Source organism: Aquila chrysaetos, chromosome 16 (genome assembly GCF_900496995.4).
Source record: "Aquila chrysaetos chrysaetos chromosome 16, bAquChr1.4, whole genome shotgun sequence".
NCBI classification, from domain to species: domain Eukaryota; kingdom Metazoa; phylum Chordata; class Aves; order Accipitriformes; family Accipitridae; genus Aquila; species Aquila chrysaetos.
In genome coordinates, this window is record NC_044019.1 from 9,471,793 (window position 1) to 9,490,272 (window position 18,480).

The following is an 18,480-nucleotide window of genomic DNA, read 5'->3' on the forward strand; positions in this document are numbered from 1 at the left end:
AAATGATCTTGTTTGACTTTTGTGTAAAGTCTGCTGTCTCCTTTTAATTTTTGCTGATAACTTAATTCAGTAAAGTCCTTTAACTTGGTCCTGGTTGTCTTCCTTCACTGTATGTGATCACACACAGTGATTACATTGGAACTAACTGTTTTGCTGCTGCTGAATGTTTTGGATTTAAAAAAAAGAATTGCAACCAAAACCCCGCCCAAACAACCAAACCACCCCCCACCCCACCCCTCCAAACCAACACTCACCACCTTACTCTTCCACAGTTTTTCTAGTTGCACCTTTAACTTCAATAAAAAGTGTTATATCTCTAAAAGCTGGAGTGGCTTGCATCCAGTAGTCATGGTAACTGCTAAATTAAATTTACTATGTGGAATGTCAGAATAGGAATGAAGAAAAGTGTTTGGGGTTTTTTTGTTGCCCATATTTATTTTAAAAAAGCATTTATTTAATAACCATATTAAGGAGAATGAAATCATGTGGCTGTTAGAACTTTCTTTACTTCTATTCTAGGCTGTATTGGAGTTTTGACCACACTGGTGCATGTATAGTTTCAGTTCAAGAAATTTAAGTAATATGGAATACTTTCTTAATTAAAAATTCTGTTTTGAACTTTGGCCTTTAAAGAGTGTGGGTTTTTTTCCAGGTAACAACACTGGAGATTAAACACAGAACAAGTTGATTTTTATGTAACTAGCTTTTAATTAAGATACTCACACTATAGGGTTGGGCAGGGGGAAGCCAAAATGTATGTTAACTAAATCAATTGTTTCCACTTATTATAAGCAGATGATTTTCAACTCCTGTTGTGCTGTCTTGAATGCTTAACAGCCTTGCAGTTTTAGCTTCTGTGCTGAATCTCTGGTATTAGATGAACAGTAACTTGCTGTCTTTCCATAGCCACTTAAATAAAAATATCATCCATACAAAGTGCCTGTTGTTAAGAGGCTAATGGGGTGCTATGTTATGATAAATTCACTCTTCTTGATGTTCTGTAGACAGAAGTTAAGAAACAGGTTTAGAAGTATAACCCTATATCATGCACTGATATGCTATGTGGAGTTCCATACTGGATCTCTTGCAGGATCAATTTATCCTTTTTGTTCAAACTCACTGCTCTCAGTGACTTGAGACTGAGCAAGGTACTGTGCTTCTGAACTTACCAGAAACTCTCCTTTAACTTCCTTTATAGGCAAGCATCTCACTGACCTTTGGCTTTATACCTTGGAGTTTCAAGATTCTTTAAGTATTCCCGAGGTAAGAGAAACTTGAGAGAGAGAAAGAGCTTTGCTTCCCCAAGCCATTTTCCTACGTCTTCCTTATTGAGACCGCTTCAGTTTGCCCTTAACTGGGATAAGATCATCTTCTAGCTGATTTTGAAATTGCAATAGCCTTAGCTTTTTTGGATCTTGTTGACGAGGGAAAAATGAGTGTTTCCTAGGGAAGTGTGAAAAGTTTTTCTGTTCTGCAGGAAGAAGGGCTATTATTATTATTTCTTTAAAGATACTGTGATAGCTGAGTTTTCATTCTTAGCTTACTTTTAATAACAGACTGTTTTGTGGCAGACTCCATGTTCTGTGAGACCTGACCCCTGAAGCTGTTTGTAGGGTGGCTCAATGGGTCTGTGCCTGTGAGCAGATTCAAACAACAGAGTGTCTTGTTCAGTTTCCATGATGGAATCTATTAAAGGTGCTGCTCATAGGAGCAAACCAGAAGTCTGGATAAACAATTCTGATGTTAATTGACTCTCTGTTTAGAGACTGGGTTGGCTGGTTTGTTCTGTTGGTTTTCTTGAGCTCTTTCTATCTCTCTAGTTCTCTTCTTTGAACTAGTTTCCTATTTTCCTGACACTTAAAAGCCAGTTTCTTTGGCTTGGTTTATATATATATATGTATATATGTATATATATATACACATTTAGCTGTGGGGTCTTTTCAGGCTCTCTTCATGGTGGTGCTCAAAAACAGTCATGTAGACTTTTTCAGCAGATGCATAGATTTTTGTATTATTTTTTTTTAAATGCCGTGTGTAAATGAGGAAGCACTGTAACACCAAAACGATAGTGTTTAAGGTTGCATCTCAAAACCGATTGGCTTTTTGGTAGGTAGTGCTGGGAAAGACTAATGAATGAACTGCTATTTCATGATATTCCTGGGAGAAGTGAAGTGTCTATCAGCAGACCCTCAAATTCTTAAGGAACGCTCGACTTTTAGGCTCTCTTGGCATATTGGCTTCTTCAGTGTCTCAAATCAGAAGGTGCCTTTTAAAGTATGGAGATACACCTGTGAAAGCACTGAAGCTTTCATGAGGAGTCTGGATTGTAGTGTTCTGGATTAGCTCAAACTTTATGTGCTCTCAGTGCAGTTTACACATGCTTTTGAGCTGTGAACAACTCACTAACTCGGGCTCAGGGTGCAAAGTATCATTCTGCTTCATTGATTTGGGAACCCTTGAAGTGAAACGCTGTACATCATGATGTTGGTTTTCAGCATCTTCCCATGTACTTGTGGACAGTTCTTGCTTGTTTGGATTCCTGTTTATCTTTTCTAGTTATCTCTGTCTTGTGACCATGTAAAAAATATCAGTACAACATTTTGATAGTTGTTCTGCAGGAGGGCCTTGGTATTAATTTTTGAACCCTTGGGTGCTGAGAGTCGTGTTCTTTGAAAAACCCAGTCCCTGTTTCAAGTTTCAAATGCTTGGCATACACTGTAACATTCATCTGACCTTTTAATGTTTTGGGGTTTTTAAAATCTCTTCACCCCCCTTCCTGTTTCCACCCTTCTTTTTGGCCTTTTCAAGGCTTGGGCATACAGTAACTATTCTACTTCTCAGGAATGATGTTACATGAGTTTCTGCTAGACATTTAAAGGAATTCTGCCAGCAGTGTGGAATGCCTGAGACAAGAACCTGTAGAAACACCTGCTTGCCTTTTTTTTTTTTTTTTTTTTTTCCCTCCCCTCCCTGCTGGTGGTTGAGTTGGGATACTGCTTTCTTTAGCTAGCCTAGACTAAACTGCTTCTTGGTGATAAACAAGTATGATTATGTCTATCAGCACATACACATTGCCTGTCTCAGGTGCTAATGCAATTTTGAATGTGATGGTTTTTCCACCTATCTTTGCTCCTGCAGGTCACTTAGCTAAAAAAAAATGGTGCATTTTAACATATAAAATGTAAGGGAGAGGGCAATCATTCATTTAGCCTGGCAAGAATAGACATAGCTGAAGACCAGTTTTAGCTGTAAATCCTGTGGCTTTTCCTCCTATAATGTTTGCAGATAAAGATGTAAACCAAATGTTGACCTGTCATGTTTGTGCATATTGGTGTGCTTTGTACTTCTCATGATACAAATACAGTTGGATCCTTGTTGGGAAAACTGTTTCTGAAAATGAGAGCAAGTCTTATTCTGAAACTAGTCAGGTTCAGCTCAGGCTATATCATTTTAAATTCCCTTAATGTCTGAGGAAGCTCTCTTGAGTTATGACTATCAAATCCAGGAGAAGTCTTTCTGGTTTTGGGAGAACTGGGAGATATTCTTCTTGTATCTGGCAAGTTGAGGGAGACTTTGCTGTGCTACAGAACAAAAATAATAATGATCATGTCATCTGTAGTCTGAAGGGAGTTTTATTCCATGATGAGGTTTCAGCAGCTTGTTAGGCAGTTAGCTTTTGGGGGAGATGGGATAAGTATATTCTTTATTAAAGGACTTGATTTGAAACTTCTTGGCAGGGTACATACTACAATTCTAAGTGGGCATCTATTTCTTGACTGACTCTTGCTATCTTGTTAGATGTTATCCCAGCCAGAAGAAAACTTATGTAATGTCTTCTTGGAACTACTTACTATATCATATCTGAAAGCTCACAGGTTTATGCTGATAACTTTTGCCATATTCAAAAAGATCTAAAAGATTGCTTAGTCGTTATATTACAAGGAAGTTTTTCAGATGGAGAAATGCAGGGAAGATGCATGAAACGCTGATAACCCGCACTGCTGCTGGAAGGGATACTGCTGTTAGGAGGTCTTTATTGTATCAGGAGCATAAATAGAGCATTTCATTTCTAATGAAGGAGCTTGAATCCTCATCATTACTAGTTATTTATGATTTAAACTCTTACTATTTTACAAGGTGCAATAAAATTGGGATGTGCAACACTTAAGGTGTTTTGTTTCCTTCATACAAGTTGCATAGAAGAAGCAAATCTTATTCAGTCATCTGAAAAGAAGTTACTTACAACATTCAGCATTCTAAGTTGAGGATAAGCCAGGTGATATGGTAATTTAAAAAACAGGGTATCAGTGAGGGAGTTGATGAGGTTTCCTTTCACCAGCTTCAAGAATTTATTTCCCCTTGTTTACTTTTGTCATCAAATACAGACTTCATTTGGTAAGTAGGAGGAAATAAAATCAGCATGGTAACACACTTCAAGCAACAAGTAATGGGACCTAGTGTTATGGATTTAATCAAAAGCTGTTAGCCTGTTCAACACTTCCGTTATATGCTGTGTAAGCAAAAGGCGTGAGTTGTAAAAGGAGCTGCAGAAAACAGCTTTTCATGACCCTAGAAAGTTTTTACCTTTGCAAAGAGTCCCCTGGGGTGTGTCATACACTTAAAAGTACACACATCACACCTCTGCCCCAGGCAGAGCATATACAGGTATGTGCTCGGTCTAAGGCAATTTATAGAGATTTGACATAATCTCTAAGTTGTTCTTTCTCTTCATGGTTTTGCAGCTCAGAAGTGGAGCTCCTGCTTCTTGCAGTCATACAGGTTTTTTCTGTAGCCAGTTTTTTTCCTGTTGATGATATGAAGGATAGTTTTTCTTAAATCTCAAGCTTTGGGAAGAAGGCAGAATTCTCTGCTAATATACAGGGGTTTATTTTCATATTTTTATATATCCATGATTTTCAGATACCTGTTTCCTGTAGCCAATATTCTGGGGAAAAAATCTTACGATCGCACTAACCTGTGGAAATTCAGTCTTCCACAGATGTAGTGTCTGTGCTGTATGTTACTATTTATAGATACTTCTTGTGTAGTCATTAAAAGGTGTGTTTTACATTAATGCAAATGTTGAGTTTGCAATCTACATAAACCCATATAGTGGGTTTGTCAATATAATAAGGCTTTGCGTTGGGCAAAAGTTGATTTGAAATCACTCTTCAAGATAGTTACACATTTTTTCTGTTTTGAGATTTATTACTCGGTCTTTTCAGTTGCGCTGTCTTAATTGTTTGCTCCCTCTTAAAAAAATTTAGTGTAATATGTGAGGTTGTAGAGGGCTTAAATTTAAAATCACGCACCCCCCAACCCAGCTACAAAAGCCAGAACTGTGCGTAGATCCCCTGATACTAGTGTTAACTAGGAAGCTTTACAGCATCTAGTTTACTTGCTGGACTTTTTTGCACATGTACTTCTAATGATAGTAAATTTATTAGGAAAGTAAGGGCAGTGACACTTTTATTATACTAGTTCTTTAGCTTCTTTGTTCCAAATGATAGGTGCTGAAAAAAGTGAAATATTATTCTGTGTTGGTTAATCTTATTGGAGATTTGTTTTAGAAATAAATTGTGCTTCTTGGCAGAATGGAGGGTTTCCAAGTTCCAAGTAGTATGCTCGGCTTTACCTTACCTCTACCATTATCTCAGGAAATGAGGGCCTGTGATTTGAGTACACAGTGGTCAGTTTTTTTATGCTAAAAGTTAAATATTTATATGGCTAGCAATAGAACTCTGTGCTGTGAGTAACTGTGAGGAAGAATTGAAAATTAATAACAGTGGACTGGAATAGCTTTATTCTTTATTTCAGATTTCGACCTATTAAAGGAAGGCAAGAAGAACTAAAAGAGGTGATTGAACGTTTTAAGAAAGATGAGCACTTAGAAAAAGCCTTCAAGTCCTTGACGTCAGGTGACTGGGCCCGGCACTATTTTCTTAACAAGAACAAAATGCAGGAAAGGTTGTTCAAGGAACATGTAGGTGTATTTGTAATTAATGTGCTTTTTCAGATGGTTGAAAGGCTAAGAAAATGTAAAAATTTCTTAGGAATGTAGCAGTAGTAAAGTAATCCACTGCTCTGTTATGTTATTTCTTTCATTGCTTTTCAACAGAAACTTCCTTTGTTTTTTAAAAGCCACCTAGCTTCTACCTCCTCCCCCTTGCCCCTGCTTTTTTTTTTTTTTTTTTTTTTTTTTTTTTGAGTTAACTTACCACTGCCTTTTATTTAATAGACATGTAGAAGGGAAGACACATTTGCCTCTTCTGCTGTTGGCTTAAGTCATAAGCAGAATAGAGAAGACCTACTTCCAGGAGATGAAGAGTTTCAAGGACTTCTTTCATTCTTTGGAAGGGGTTTCTCCCCCTGCTCCTTTTTGTGTTTGTTCTGTGTTGGGTTTTTTTTGTTTGTTTGTTTGTTTGTTTTAACTTGCAGCTATTTTAAATCAAATTGTGTGACAAAGAAAGGTGAAGGAAAAAGGAGAAGCCTTGCTACCTCAAATTACCTCAGTTGTTTGGGTATGGGGGCTTTATGTGGGAGTGTTACTCCTCTTCCTCTACTTCCCACACCCCAAATCCATTTTGTGTATAGCATGAATGTTGTTGGTTCTCAAAGTTGCAAGGAAATCATAGTATTTTTTTACTTAAAAAAAAAAAACAACCAAAAACAACAAACCCCCCCCCCAAAAAAAAACCAAAACAAAACCCAAATCCTTCAGGAATGAGTGCGTTGTTTTCAGATATAACCAAAAGGAATTTGGCCTGCTTTAAAGTGCATCAAATCTAGTAGTGTAGAAAAAAGGAGGCAGCAAATTCTGCTTTCCCATAGTGTTTTTTGAGTAATACAACTGTACTTTAAAAAGAATTGATCGAGCAATCCCTGAATTCAGTATCTAGATTTGTCAGGGAAGTAGTATCTTTCTCAGAACTGGAAGGAATAAAATTGGATCCTGTAGATTGTTAGGTCTTGGTGGTTTTTAAAGATCAGAGAAGAGTTCTTGAATGCAACTACTCAGTGACTTTAAGAAGAAATAATCGATTTTCATTGGTTGGACCAATTTTGTACCATTGAAGGCATCTTTAATTTTTTTTAAACTCTTCGGATAGTCATGTTAGCCATGTGAGGATTTCTGCAAGTCAGTCTGGAAAAATAAGATTAGCGTAATGTGTGTAGTTAAAATTTATAATCAGACACGCATTTCAGCAAACAACATCCCATTGCAATATCCATTTTTTGTGTATTTTTTTGTGCAGTTCACTGACTTTCATTATTTTTATATGAAGTTCCCCACTGCTTTTGTTTTGCTTGTAACAGAAAAATACTGTTTTCTTTCATTGCAGGTATTTATTTATTTACGAATGTTTGCAACTGACAGTGGGTTTGAGATACTGCCTTGTAATCGGTATTCTTCTGAACAAAATGGAGCCAAAATTGTTGCAACAAAAGAATGGTAAGAAATATAGTTTACTGTTGCATTCCATTTCTGTCAATTAGTTTGAAAGGTTCTAAAAAATGATATTGAAGAAGCATGATTTAGAATTAAAACTGCAACCAGTGAAATAGAAAGTTTTGTATTTTTACTTACAAATTAAATCTGGTGTCTGTTTTTGCTAAGTACTTAACACATAATACATGCATCTGTAAGACGTGCCTTTGTATATTTGGATGTAGCCATACAGTTTTCAGTATACAAGTTTTTTTTATCTTGTTTTCAGTCAGATAATTATTTTCCTCTAATTGTGAGTTGTTGGCCTCTTGTGAGAAACACAGCCATGTAAAGACTGGCATTATGCTGGATTTGTTATACAACAAATAATTGTGAGGAAAATGAGTTTTTCACCTTTGTGAAACTGAGGGGTGTTATTTGCATGTTTTGATTGTGCAAGATAAATCTCTCCTGGAAACACAAAGTTGGAACCACAGTGTATTACCCCATCTCATTTTTGCACATCTGAGTTTCATTATAAGCATGTCGGTGGCAGCACCAGCAGATCCCTGGGTTAATTCAGATTTTAAAATAAATTTTCCCCTTCGTTCCCTGTCGACCCGTGTCGTCTCCCGTCCCCGTGTCCTGTCCCGTCCCCCCTGTACTTTATATTTGTTTTGCTTTGTGGCAGTACATACTCATAACATCACATCTGAGATGATGGTAATGCTATTATGTGCGGGCTAGGATTGAGTAGCTAGGTATTACACAGGCAGTGTACCAAGTAAGCATGCCGTTACTGTGGGGCTATGGCCTCAACATGTGGGAGGGTAAGCTTTAAGAAGGTTGAGGCCAGTTTCTAGCTCTTCATGACTGTAGCTGGAAGTTCCACAATTATGATATAATCATGAGTTGGTTTTTTTTGTTTGTTTGAATTCTCCCCTTAACTGATTCTTTGGGGTGGAAGCTTTGTATTTAGGTGTGTTGAAAATGAACTAACTTTTCATGCTCAAAATCTTGAGTGACCTGAGAGAGAGCAAGACAGGAGAGCTGCTTCTTAACCCTGCCAATATCTGGAAAACTATTGAGACTCAGAACTGATAGAGTTCTCAGCACTCTCTATAAAAGGAGAATTTTGGACTTAAAAGGCTTGTCTTCACAAACCTTGGAAGGTTTGTGTCCTTTGTGTATATTTAGTATCTTCATATTCATCTGTGTCAAAGTAATCTGGCCAGAATTTGGAATGGCCACTCTAAAAAGCAGTAGAAACAATGCCCTTGCAAGATAATGGAAATTGTGTGCTTCTTCCTAGGCTGAGTATTCAGCGTCTCTGATCTGCTATATTTATGATGGCAGTTTGGCTGTCTGCACATGAAAGCATCATGGTTTTGTTGGTCATCCGTCTGTCTGTGTGTGTGTGTGTGTGTGTGTGTCCCAGCCCCCTGCCAATGGTCTATTTCAAGGACTAGCTTGATGCTGAAGAACATCTCATGAGAGAGGAAAACATCTTGTGTGAATTCTGGCCTTTTTTTGAGTCAATACTGGCCCTTTTTTAAGAAGCCGCGGAGTTCTGAGTGTCTTCACTATGCTGTGTTTTCCTGGCCAAAGGAAGAAGTATAGGAAATGCAAACAAGAGCAGCTAGAGGAAGTCAAAACGTCTTATGTGCTGATGGGGAGGGAGTGTGCACAAATGAAAAAATCTTGCTTTTCGTTTTAACAGCTGTAGAAGCTGAAGTAATCAACTCTTGCAATTTCTTGTTTGCAGTGTCAGGACATGGTAGAAACAATGGTGGTAATGTCTGTCAGAATTGATGTAATTGATTCTATATAGTAGCATAAAACCATTTATTTCATGTCTGATAAAAAGTCTATTTAGCCTAATATCCTGTCTCTAACTGAATTAAAACATGAGGTTTGTAGGGGTTGAGATACCGTTTACAAAACGGTTCCTGTTATTGACGACTTTTTTTTTTGTGTGAAATTACTTTGCAATTTTGGCATATGTGTTCTTAATTCTGCTACTTTTTACACTAAAGGAAACGAAATGATAAAATAGAATTACTTGTGGGCTGTATTGCTGAACTATCAGAAATGGAAGAAAACATGCTGCTGAGACATGGGGAAAATGACTTCAGCGTCATGTATTCCACACGGAAAAACTGTGCACAGCTGTGGCTTGGTCCTGCTGCATTTATCAATCATGGTGAGTAGTAAGTATAGGAAGCATGTTAAAGGACATAAGGAATTCTACTCAGAAGTGTTGTTATATGTGAGCTGAACAATGCAGGACCTTAGAGAAAATGTCTGAATCTGGCATACTGGATTACTGTAGGACAAAATCCTGTTGGGATTTTCCTAGACCAGACCTGATCGGCTGTGTACTGGGAAACTCACAGAAGGCTCTGGGAAAGTGATGCCTTCTTCCTTCACAGAGACTTTGGGACTGGCAGCTAAATTAGTGGAGCATATTGTGGGTTACCTTGAATTCTTTGTGAACTTAGTCAACAGTAACGTATTTCTTAGGTGAACTTCTTATGCCGCCTTTAACCTTTTGCACAGAAGCTTAACTGATTCTGTTGCATTTGTATGCTGAAGGAAAAGCAGGTAGGGTTTAAGATAAATCCTGTTACCTTACAGAGGAGAGAAACTAAACATTTGTGGTAGCATAGGGAAGATCTCAGAAACCAAACTATATCAAAATAGATAACTTTTGATGTATAGCTTTGTGCAATACTAACATAACTCCCAGTATTTAGTTGAGATTCTACAGTTATTGAAGTCAGAGTGAATCCTTACTTTAGATATCTACAACTATTCATGTTTCAGGTCTTATCAACAGTTAATTGACTTTATCTTTTGGACCTTTTTCAGATTGCAGACCTAACTGTAAGGTAAGCAAGAAATTAAAAGTAAATAAATAAAGCACCCCACTTTTTTTTTTCCTCCCCTTTTTTCCCTGCACCTTTTCTTCCCCAACGGTTTTATTTTTTTTCCTTATTCAGTTACTGTTCAACCTTAATGATTAACTTTTTTTTTTTCTTCCCCCCTCCCCTTTCTGTTGTCTCCTTCCCCAGTTTGTATCAACGGGCAGAGATACAGCATGTGTGAAAGCTCTGAGAGATATTGAACCTGGAGAAGAAATCTCTTGTTACTATGGAGATGGGTTTTTTGGAGAAAATAATGAATACTGCGAATGTTACACCTGTGAAAGGTATGCATTGATGTAAATAAGTTTCAAATGGAATTGGGCATATTCACAATATATTTTGTGAAACTTGAAGTCCTTTATTACGAGTACTCGGATTTTTGGACACATTACAATTGCTTCCTAACTATTTGTTGTAATGATTTTTTTTATGTTGTTACTGAATGGTCATGTTTCCTGAGAACTCCTGCATGCTGTTTTTCTTTTAATTCTCTGTTCTGGACATATCCCAAAATGAGAATAACAAAAAACAAGTGTAGATTCTTAAAAATATTTGTACAGAATAAAGTAGAATTGGAAGGAAGAGCGGTTGTAGCTTCTGCGAAGCCATTAGCAACTGACCCCCAACTTTTGCTCTTTTTTGCAATAGAAAAAGTAAACTTCATTAATGTTTTCTATGTTGACCTGAAATTCTCTTCTGCTGGGAATGGGCAAAGTAGTTTTCACCCTGTGGTACTAGAACTTGGGGGTTTGTGTACTCATAAAGATCTACTGGTTTGGACGGTACTTGCCTATATCTGTCCATCACACAATATCAGCAAAGTTGTTGTTATACTTGTTTTTCACCTGTGCTGCCCCAACCTAGTTTCTTCACAAAATCAGTTGAAAGAATTTCATAGTTGGTTTTTGCCGTGTTGAAACTTCTGCTTACTGTGAGCATGGAGGCTTAACATCATATGTGAGAGCTTCACCTAGTTCCAAGAAGAACTACACAGAACCTATGACAGTTCTATTACTGTTTCACCTAAGTGTGGAGAGAGAAAACCTACAAAGGACAAAATATTAATCATATTGAGAAATAGCTTTGTGCACCTACATATAAATAGTTTAATAACCCTACCTTCATTTTTTACTAGCTAGTTTGGTCACTAACAATTCTTGCAGTTCAAGGGAAAACCTTCTGGTGTGGACTTTCAAGCTCATATGCTGTTGGTAGATCATTCCAAGTGAAGGGTACAGTCTCAGTCTATCTAGAGAGCTGCTAGTAAAAATGTACTTCGGTCCTGGGAGGTGTTTAGTATTGAATAAATGGGCACAATGATTGTTCTTTCCTTGTTACTTGGAGTGATAATGTTTCTTTTTGCTCAAGTTCCTTTGATTGTTGATTTTAATGTAATACGGACATACTTTCTCTTTCAGGACAAACCAATATTATGTGTCTGAACATTTTCACTAACTTGTCATCTTCGTATTTTAAGTACAGGAAAGTTATATTTTAAAGCTAATGTTTGGGTAATTCTAACTTTAGGAATCTGTTTTTCGGTCACAAGGCTGTGTTACAGCAATCGAATATGAGAGATTTTAATTTAGCAAAGTTGAGCAAGGAAAAATTAGTCCTTACCAACACTGATGAGGCAACTGTCGCTTTGTACACCACAAAAAAATCATCTTTAAGTGACCCAATTTTGACTATGCCGTAAAGGGTGTTAATTTGTAATGTTAAACTGCTAGACTTGTAAGGATCTGTGGAGTACGTTTGGGAGGGTTGGCTCTACAATTTTTTTTCCAAGTCTCTGAAAGTCATCACCAAGAAAATTGCATATCTTTACATATGTGCATGTACTGGTTTTAGGTGAGCCTGCTGTTCATGCTGGCTAACTGAGACAACTGGGCACCAAAGATGACATGTCAGAAGACAGTTGTGGTTGTTTATAGCACTATTACTTTCTGATCTAAAGTGGCTGTTGCTTGTGCTAGGTTCAGTCTAGTATCTTAAGCTGCCTGTAATTTGCAGAATACAAAATAATACTGAAAGAACATTTCATATCAAACAAATACCAGTTAATTTGAGAACAAGTATTGTGTCTGCATAATAATTAACCTTGAGGAGCTTGAGAGCCTGTCTAATCTTTTTGGTATGCTTTTCGTTAAGTTCTGTAGATTTTCTTCCAGTACAACACACTGGAATCCACACTGAAGTTGTCTTTAGTAATTCTGCAGAGTGCAAGCATACTGGATTGTTAAAGAGTATCAAAGGAATCCTAGTAGTAGTGGTTGAAGTGCAAGTACAGGAATTATTAATCTTCATCCTTTTCTGTGATTACTTAGGAAAAAAAAAAGTTCTCGGTTTGCTCAGCCATTTCATTTTCATGGTAAATACATACATACATACTGGAGTCTTTCAGTTACAAAGGAACACAGAACTATGTGATAATTTTATTCCATTTTCTGTACTTTTCAACTCTTGCTGATGCAGTAAGAAGCATTGTAACTGAAGCTGACATATTTGTACTAGCCTGCTGTGATTAGGAAAAAATTGAAGTTGTTATCTAAGCTAAGTAGTATTTTGAATGAGCATATTTCATTTTCACCTGTATAATTTGACTGTGAAATGATACTGAAATAGAAGTAAAGCAAGGGAAACCTACTTTTGCAACTTTTCTTCTTGCAAGAAATAAATGAAGGTTTTTTTCTGCACATCTTACTAAAATGAGATGAGTATATGGATATCCTGTTAAAGCAGCCCACAAAATGCTAATAAATTCAGTGGTTATTGGTATCCCAAATATACCTGGGATTCAAACTATTGTATATGAAACACAGTTCTAAGTTTATATTAAGAGTTATTAATACATTATGTCCTCTTTTTCTTTGTAGACGTGGAACTGGTGCTTTTAAGTCAAGAGTTGGATTGCCAGCACCTACTCCTGTGATTAATAGTAAATATGGACTGAGAGAAACAGATAAACGATTGAACAGACTTAAAAAGTTGGGTGACAGCAGCAAAAATTCAGACAGCCAGTCCGTCAGCTCTAACACTGATGCAGATACCACTCAGGAAAAAGCTAATGCAAGTAAGTAAGGGGAAAAGCTTGGAGTGCAGGATTAAAGGTTTCATAAAACCGTGAAAAACTTACACTGTCATGGAATTTCTCTCTTAGTGTTGAGATGCATCTCAGATGCTGGTCTTAAGATTCCTGTATAAATTACAGTTCTAAAGGCAATTTAAATAGCAATTCACTTTTCCGTAAGTGTTTCAAGAACAAGAGGTTGGTATGTTCTTGTTTTGTTTTCTTTTATTTATAACAAAAGCAAATAGCTAGTGTCATATTTCTGAACATGTCAGTTAAAGTTCTATCAGTAATGTATGTATTTCAAAATACTGTAAACTATCACATGTAGTAGTATAGTTTAGGAAAGAAAACTTACGTAGTTTGAGTTATCTACATTCTGTACGAAAACAGTTTTTAAATAAATACTCTTAGTAGAGATTATTAAACAAATAGTCATTTCCTTTAGAGATCCTTTAAATTGGGCAGCTATTCCCTCTCCACATCCAGGACTGATATAGTTCAGGTACCTATTCTGAAGTGAAAGTGCGCAGTTAGTAATCTCGGAAGAAATTGGAAGGGGTTTTTGTTTGTGATGCTCCTGAAAGACTTTTCTTCATGGAGTAGTGAGTATCATTTATTTACTTTCCCCCATTCCCCATGTCTGCCACCTTCAGTATAGGCAAAAATAAATAACTTAAACTTTGACTTAACTAGCAGACAGGTTTGGAGCTATGTAAAGTATTATGGTCCCATCTGGCTCCTGTTTGCTGCTGTGATATTTAAAAAAAAAAAAAAAAAAAAGAAAAAAAAGTTTCCCAAAACCCTCTTATGATCTCTAATTACAAAACTTTAGAGTTGCAGCTTTGCTTGGACAAAAATCCCTTTGCTTACCACAGTAGGTGACAGACAGCTGGATACTTGAAACTGAAACCATTTCTTGTGGTTTAACCTCAGCTGGCAACTAAGCACCACGCAGCCGCTCGCTCACTCCCCCCCAACCCAGTGGGATGGGAGAGAGAATCAGGAAAAAGTAAAACTCTTGGGCTAAGATAAAGATAGTTTAATAGGACAGAAAGGAAGAAAATAATGAGGAGTAATAAAAAAAGACAATAATAATAAAACATTACAATAATAAGAAGAAATGACAATAATAATAATAAAAGAATTGGAATATACAAAACAAGTGATGCACAATGCAATTGCTCACCACTTGCCAACTGATGACCAGTTAGTTCCAGAGCAGCAATCCACCCCTCCGGCCAACTCCCCCCTATTTATATACTGGGCATGATGTCGCATGGTGTGGAATATCCCTTTGGCCGGTTTGGGTCAGCTGTCCTGGCTGTGTCCCCTCCGAACTTCTTGTGCCCCTCCAGCCTTCTTGCTGGCTGGGCATCAGAAGCTGAAAAATCCTTGACTTAGTATAAACACTACTTAGCAACAACTGAAAACATCAGTGTGTTATCAACATTATTCTCATACTGAACCCAAGACATAACGATGTACCAGCTACTAGAAAGAAGATTAACTCTATCCCAGCTGAAACCAGGACACCATTACAGTACTTAAGGTTTGGGGGGTTTTTTCCTCCCTCTGTAGGAAAAAATTCTGGGGTTAATCCTAGAGTATGCTGATCCTCAGATTTTGCTTCAATAATACTTAGTAAAAACTGTGGACAATGTGGGATGGATTTTTAAAAAAAATGGTAGAAGAAGAAATTAAGTAAAAACTAAACTTAGTATTTTGGGGGCAGTGAGGGAAGTATACCTGGAATTTAGGTGTACCTTTGACTTGTTTGACAATTCCTTTCATGTCTGAGTTGCAAGTTAAGCAGTCTCACTCCTTACTGAGTACTGTCTAGCCTGTTTCACAGATTTTGATGAAGTGTTTAAAATAAATGAAATAACTACTGTATTTGGGAGTGGGAAACTCAGGATAAAGCACTGTCATAACAAAACCACTTTTTTCTTTTGCAGCTAACAGAAAATCTTCAATTGGCGTAAAAAAGAACAGCAAAAATAGAACATTAACAAGACAGTCTATATCAAGAATTCCAGCATCATCAAATTCTACCTCATCTAAACTAACTCATATAAATAATTCCAGGGTACCAAAGAGACTGAAAAAGCCTGCAAAGCCTTTACTTTCAAAGATAAAGTTGAGAAATCAGTGCAAAAGGCCAGAGCAAAAGAACGCTTCTAGAAAGCTCGAAATGGGAAATCTAGTTCTCAAAGAGCCTAAAGTAGTTTTGTATAAAAACTTGCCCATTAAAAAGGATAAAGAATTGGAGGGACCAGTCAAAGTTGCAGTCTCTAGTGGATGCTTAACAAGGCATGCAGCAAGAGAACATAAACTGAATTCTGTGAAAGGTGCTCATGAGCATGGTGATATACCACCCTGCACATACATAACAAGGAGGTCAATGAGAACAAGGATGAATTTGAAGGAGACCTCTGACTTAAAGCTTGAACCAAATACATTGGATAGCTATAAGAATAATTTGACTGGAACGCAATCGGACATTTTAGAGCAGCAGTCTCATGTGGTAAATGAAAATGATGTGGCTCATGGACCATCACATAAAGGGGAGATTAGGTGCCAGAAAAATGATGCAGGCATATCAAAAAAGAAATCTCGACAAGGAAAGCTTGTGAAACCATCTGCAAAAACAGAAGAAACTGATACTATGCACAATACACCTGTGAAAGATGAAGTACCAGATTTGATTAGTTCACATTCAGAGCTTGGAGAGAGGAATAATGTGGTGGGCACACCTGTTGGCTATAAAGACTGTATCCCTGGATCTGGTGGCTGCTCTGTTGTAACATCTGACAATTTTAAAGCAAAAGACAGCTTTAGAACTGCAAAAAGTAAAAAGAAAAGACGAATCACGAGGTATGATGCACAGCTTATCCTTGAAAATAGCTCTGGGATCCCTAAACTGACTCTTCGTAGACGCCACGATAGCAGTAGCAAGGCAAATGACCAAGAAGGTGATGGAATGAATTCTTCGAAAATAAGCATCAAATTAAGTAAAGACCATGAAAAAGATAATAATTTATATGTAGCAAAGCTAAATAATGGGTTTAACTCAGGATCAGGCAATAGTTCAACAAAATTAAAAATACAGCTAAAACGAGAGGAAGAAAACAGAGGGACGTACCCTGAGGACCTTCATGAAAATGGTATGTGTTGTAGTGAAACTCTTTCCCTTTTGGAGTCAAGAATGGAAGTAGATGATTATGGTCACTATGAAGAGGAAACAGCAGATGAATCTTCATCAGAAGAGGATGATGAAGAGGAAGATGACTATGATGATGAATTTGATGACTTTATTCCTCTTCCTCCAGCGAAGAGATTAAGGCTTATTGTTGGCAAGGATTCAATAGATATTGATATTTCTTCCAGGAGGAGAGAAGATCAGTCTTTAAGGCTCAATGCATAAGCTTATAGGTCGTAAACTGACCTGGATGTCATTTTTAAAAAAAAAAAAAAAAAAATTAAAAAAAAAAAAAAAAAAAAAACAACCCACAACAAAAAAAAACAACAAAAATTCCATTTGATTATTCCTCAACTGAAGAACTTTCTGAAAAACTTAGTGGCAGCACTTCTTTATTGTTTATTCACCTATCAACGTAATATTGTAGAAAGTGTACAGCATACTGACTCTTCTTAAGTCTGATTTGTGCAGATTTTTATTGTACTTTTTAATAGCCTTCTTATGTGCAATTCTGAGTTAGAGGTAATGCTCTGTTGTAAAATAAAGGCTCAAGCAAAGTTATGAAATTGCATCAAAACTTTCCATGCAGGACAATGAGAATACAGTGTGGCTACATAATTATTTTTGATCAGTAAGAGCATTAGTTTGCTCTTATGATATTTGACTAAACAATTTGAAAAAATCATAGTAGCAGCATATTAAGGTTTTCTAGTATATGCTAATATCACCAGCAATGATCTACAGCTTTTCGATTTATTTGCTAGATGTTTTTTTTCCCCCTTGGAGTTTGTCAGTTTTAACACTGTATGCTGTCCCAGACGTACTGTTTGTGGCCTTTGTTATAGTAGCAAACCGTTGGTTGGAAGTCAAATTGATTTCTTTAAAAAAAGAGGAAAAAAAAAAAAGAAAAGGTGTTGACAATTTGCTGACTTTTTAGTACATTATATGTACAAGGGTAGCAGTATGCAGAATAAAAGTTTGGATATGGTGTATTTATTGCTTGTTATGTAAATTAAACACCTTGTATTTAACACTTTTCAATACTTTTAGATAAAATTGTTCTTTGCAAGAATGATTGGTGCTTATTTTTTCAAGAATTTGCTGTGAAATAATGTGATTACAACGGGCAACATTTATCCAATGAACTGCAGCTATCCTAAATTGGTTCTTCATATTTTTCTGTTGCACTTGTAAAATGCTACAAGGAATTTAAAGAAAATTATTCACTTTAACTTATGATAGTTTTATGAAATTAAAAACAACTAAGTCACAGCTTTTGTTCTGTGGTAACCTATAAATTGTTTGTCTTTTAAGAACCAGTTGTAAAAGACTGAAAAAATATGTATATGTTGTAAATATTTGTGTGTTGTGAGAAATTTTGTCATAAGAAATTGAGATAACTTGCCAGAAAGGTTTTTAAGTTTAGAAATACATCCATGCCAATAAAATAGGAAATTGTAAACCTAGTTTTAAACTCTGCATCAGTTGGAGTTCTTTGCTCATACGTAGTTCACTTAATATTTCAGAGTCTGCTTTATAACAATGAAGAGTATCAGGGCAATCTTTTTTGGCTCTTTTGTTTTTAATAAAAATGTTAGGAAACTTCTGGGCACAATGGACTTGTTTGTATGTATAAATCGGCTCATTTATAAGCCATTTCTTTGAAACAGGTCTAAAATGTCATAGCTGACTTAACTGTATAGCACTTTGGTCTATGGTATTTGTGGTTTTACTCAACCATGGATTAAGGTTTAGAGTTGGGTTTTTTTGTTGTGTTTTTTTTTTTTTCTTATCTAGGGGTGTAGAAACAGAAGTCACATCATAAAATGTGTGCTGTTGGATTAGTTGAATC

The 18,480-nt window shown here is 36.5% G+C and overlaps 1 protein-coding gene across 5 annotated transcripts in view; it reads left to right on the top strand.

The window, feature by feature from the left end:
- Positions 1-18,230, top strand: part of KMT5B (lysine methyltransferase 5B) — a 31,823-nt gene extending 13,593 nt beyond the window's left edge. For 2 of the 5 annotated variants that reach the window (XM_030039116.2, XM_030039115.2), the window contains exons 4-10: positions 5,818-5,983; positions 7,344-7,453; positions 9,466-9,632; positions 10,301-10,320; positions 10,504-10,640; positions 13,233-13,429; positions 15,385-18,230. In XM_030039116.2, coding sequence (XP_029894976.1) covers positions 5,818-5,983; positions 7,344-7,453; positions 9,466-9,632; positions 10,301-10,320; positions 10,504-10,640; positions 13,233-13,429; positions 15,385-16,853 — 2,266 coding nt within the window. In that variant the 3' untranslated portion in view covers positions 16,854-18,230. Of the gene's footprint in view, positions 1-1,198; positions 1,264-5,817; positions 5,984-7,343; positions 7,454-9,465; positions 9,633-10,300; positions 10,321-10,503; positions 10,641-13,232; positions 13,430-15,382 lie in introns of all 5 variants that reach the window. The other 3 variants (XM_030039118.2, XM_030039119.2, XM_030039117.2) reach the window with 3 other exon arrangements.
- Positions 18,231-18,480: the final 250 nt, after the last annotated feature.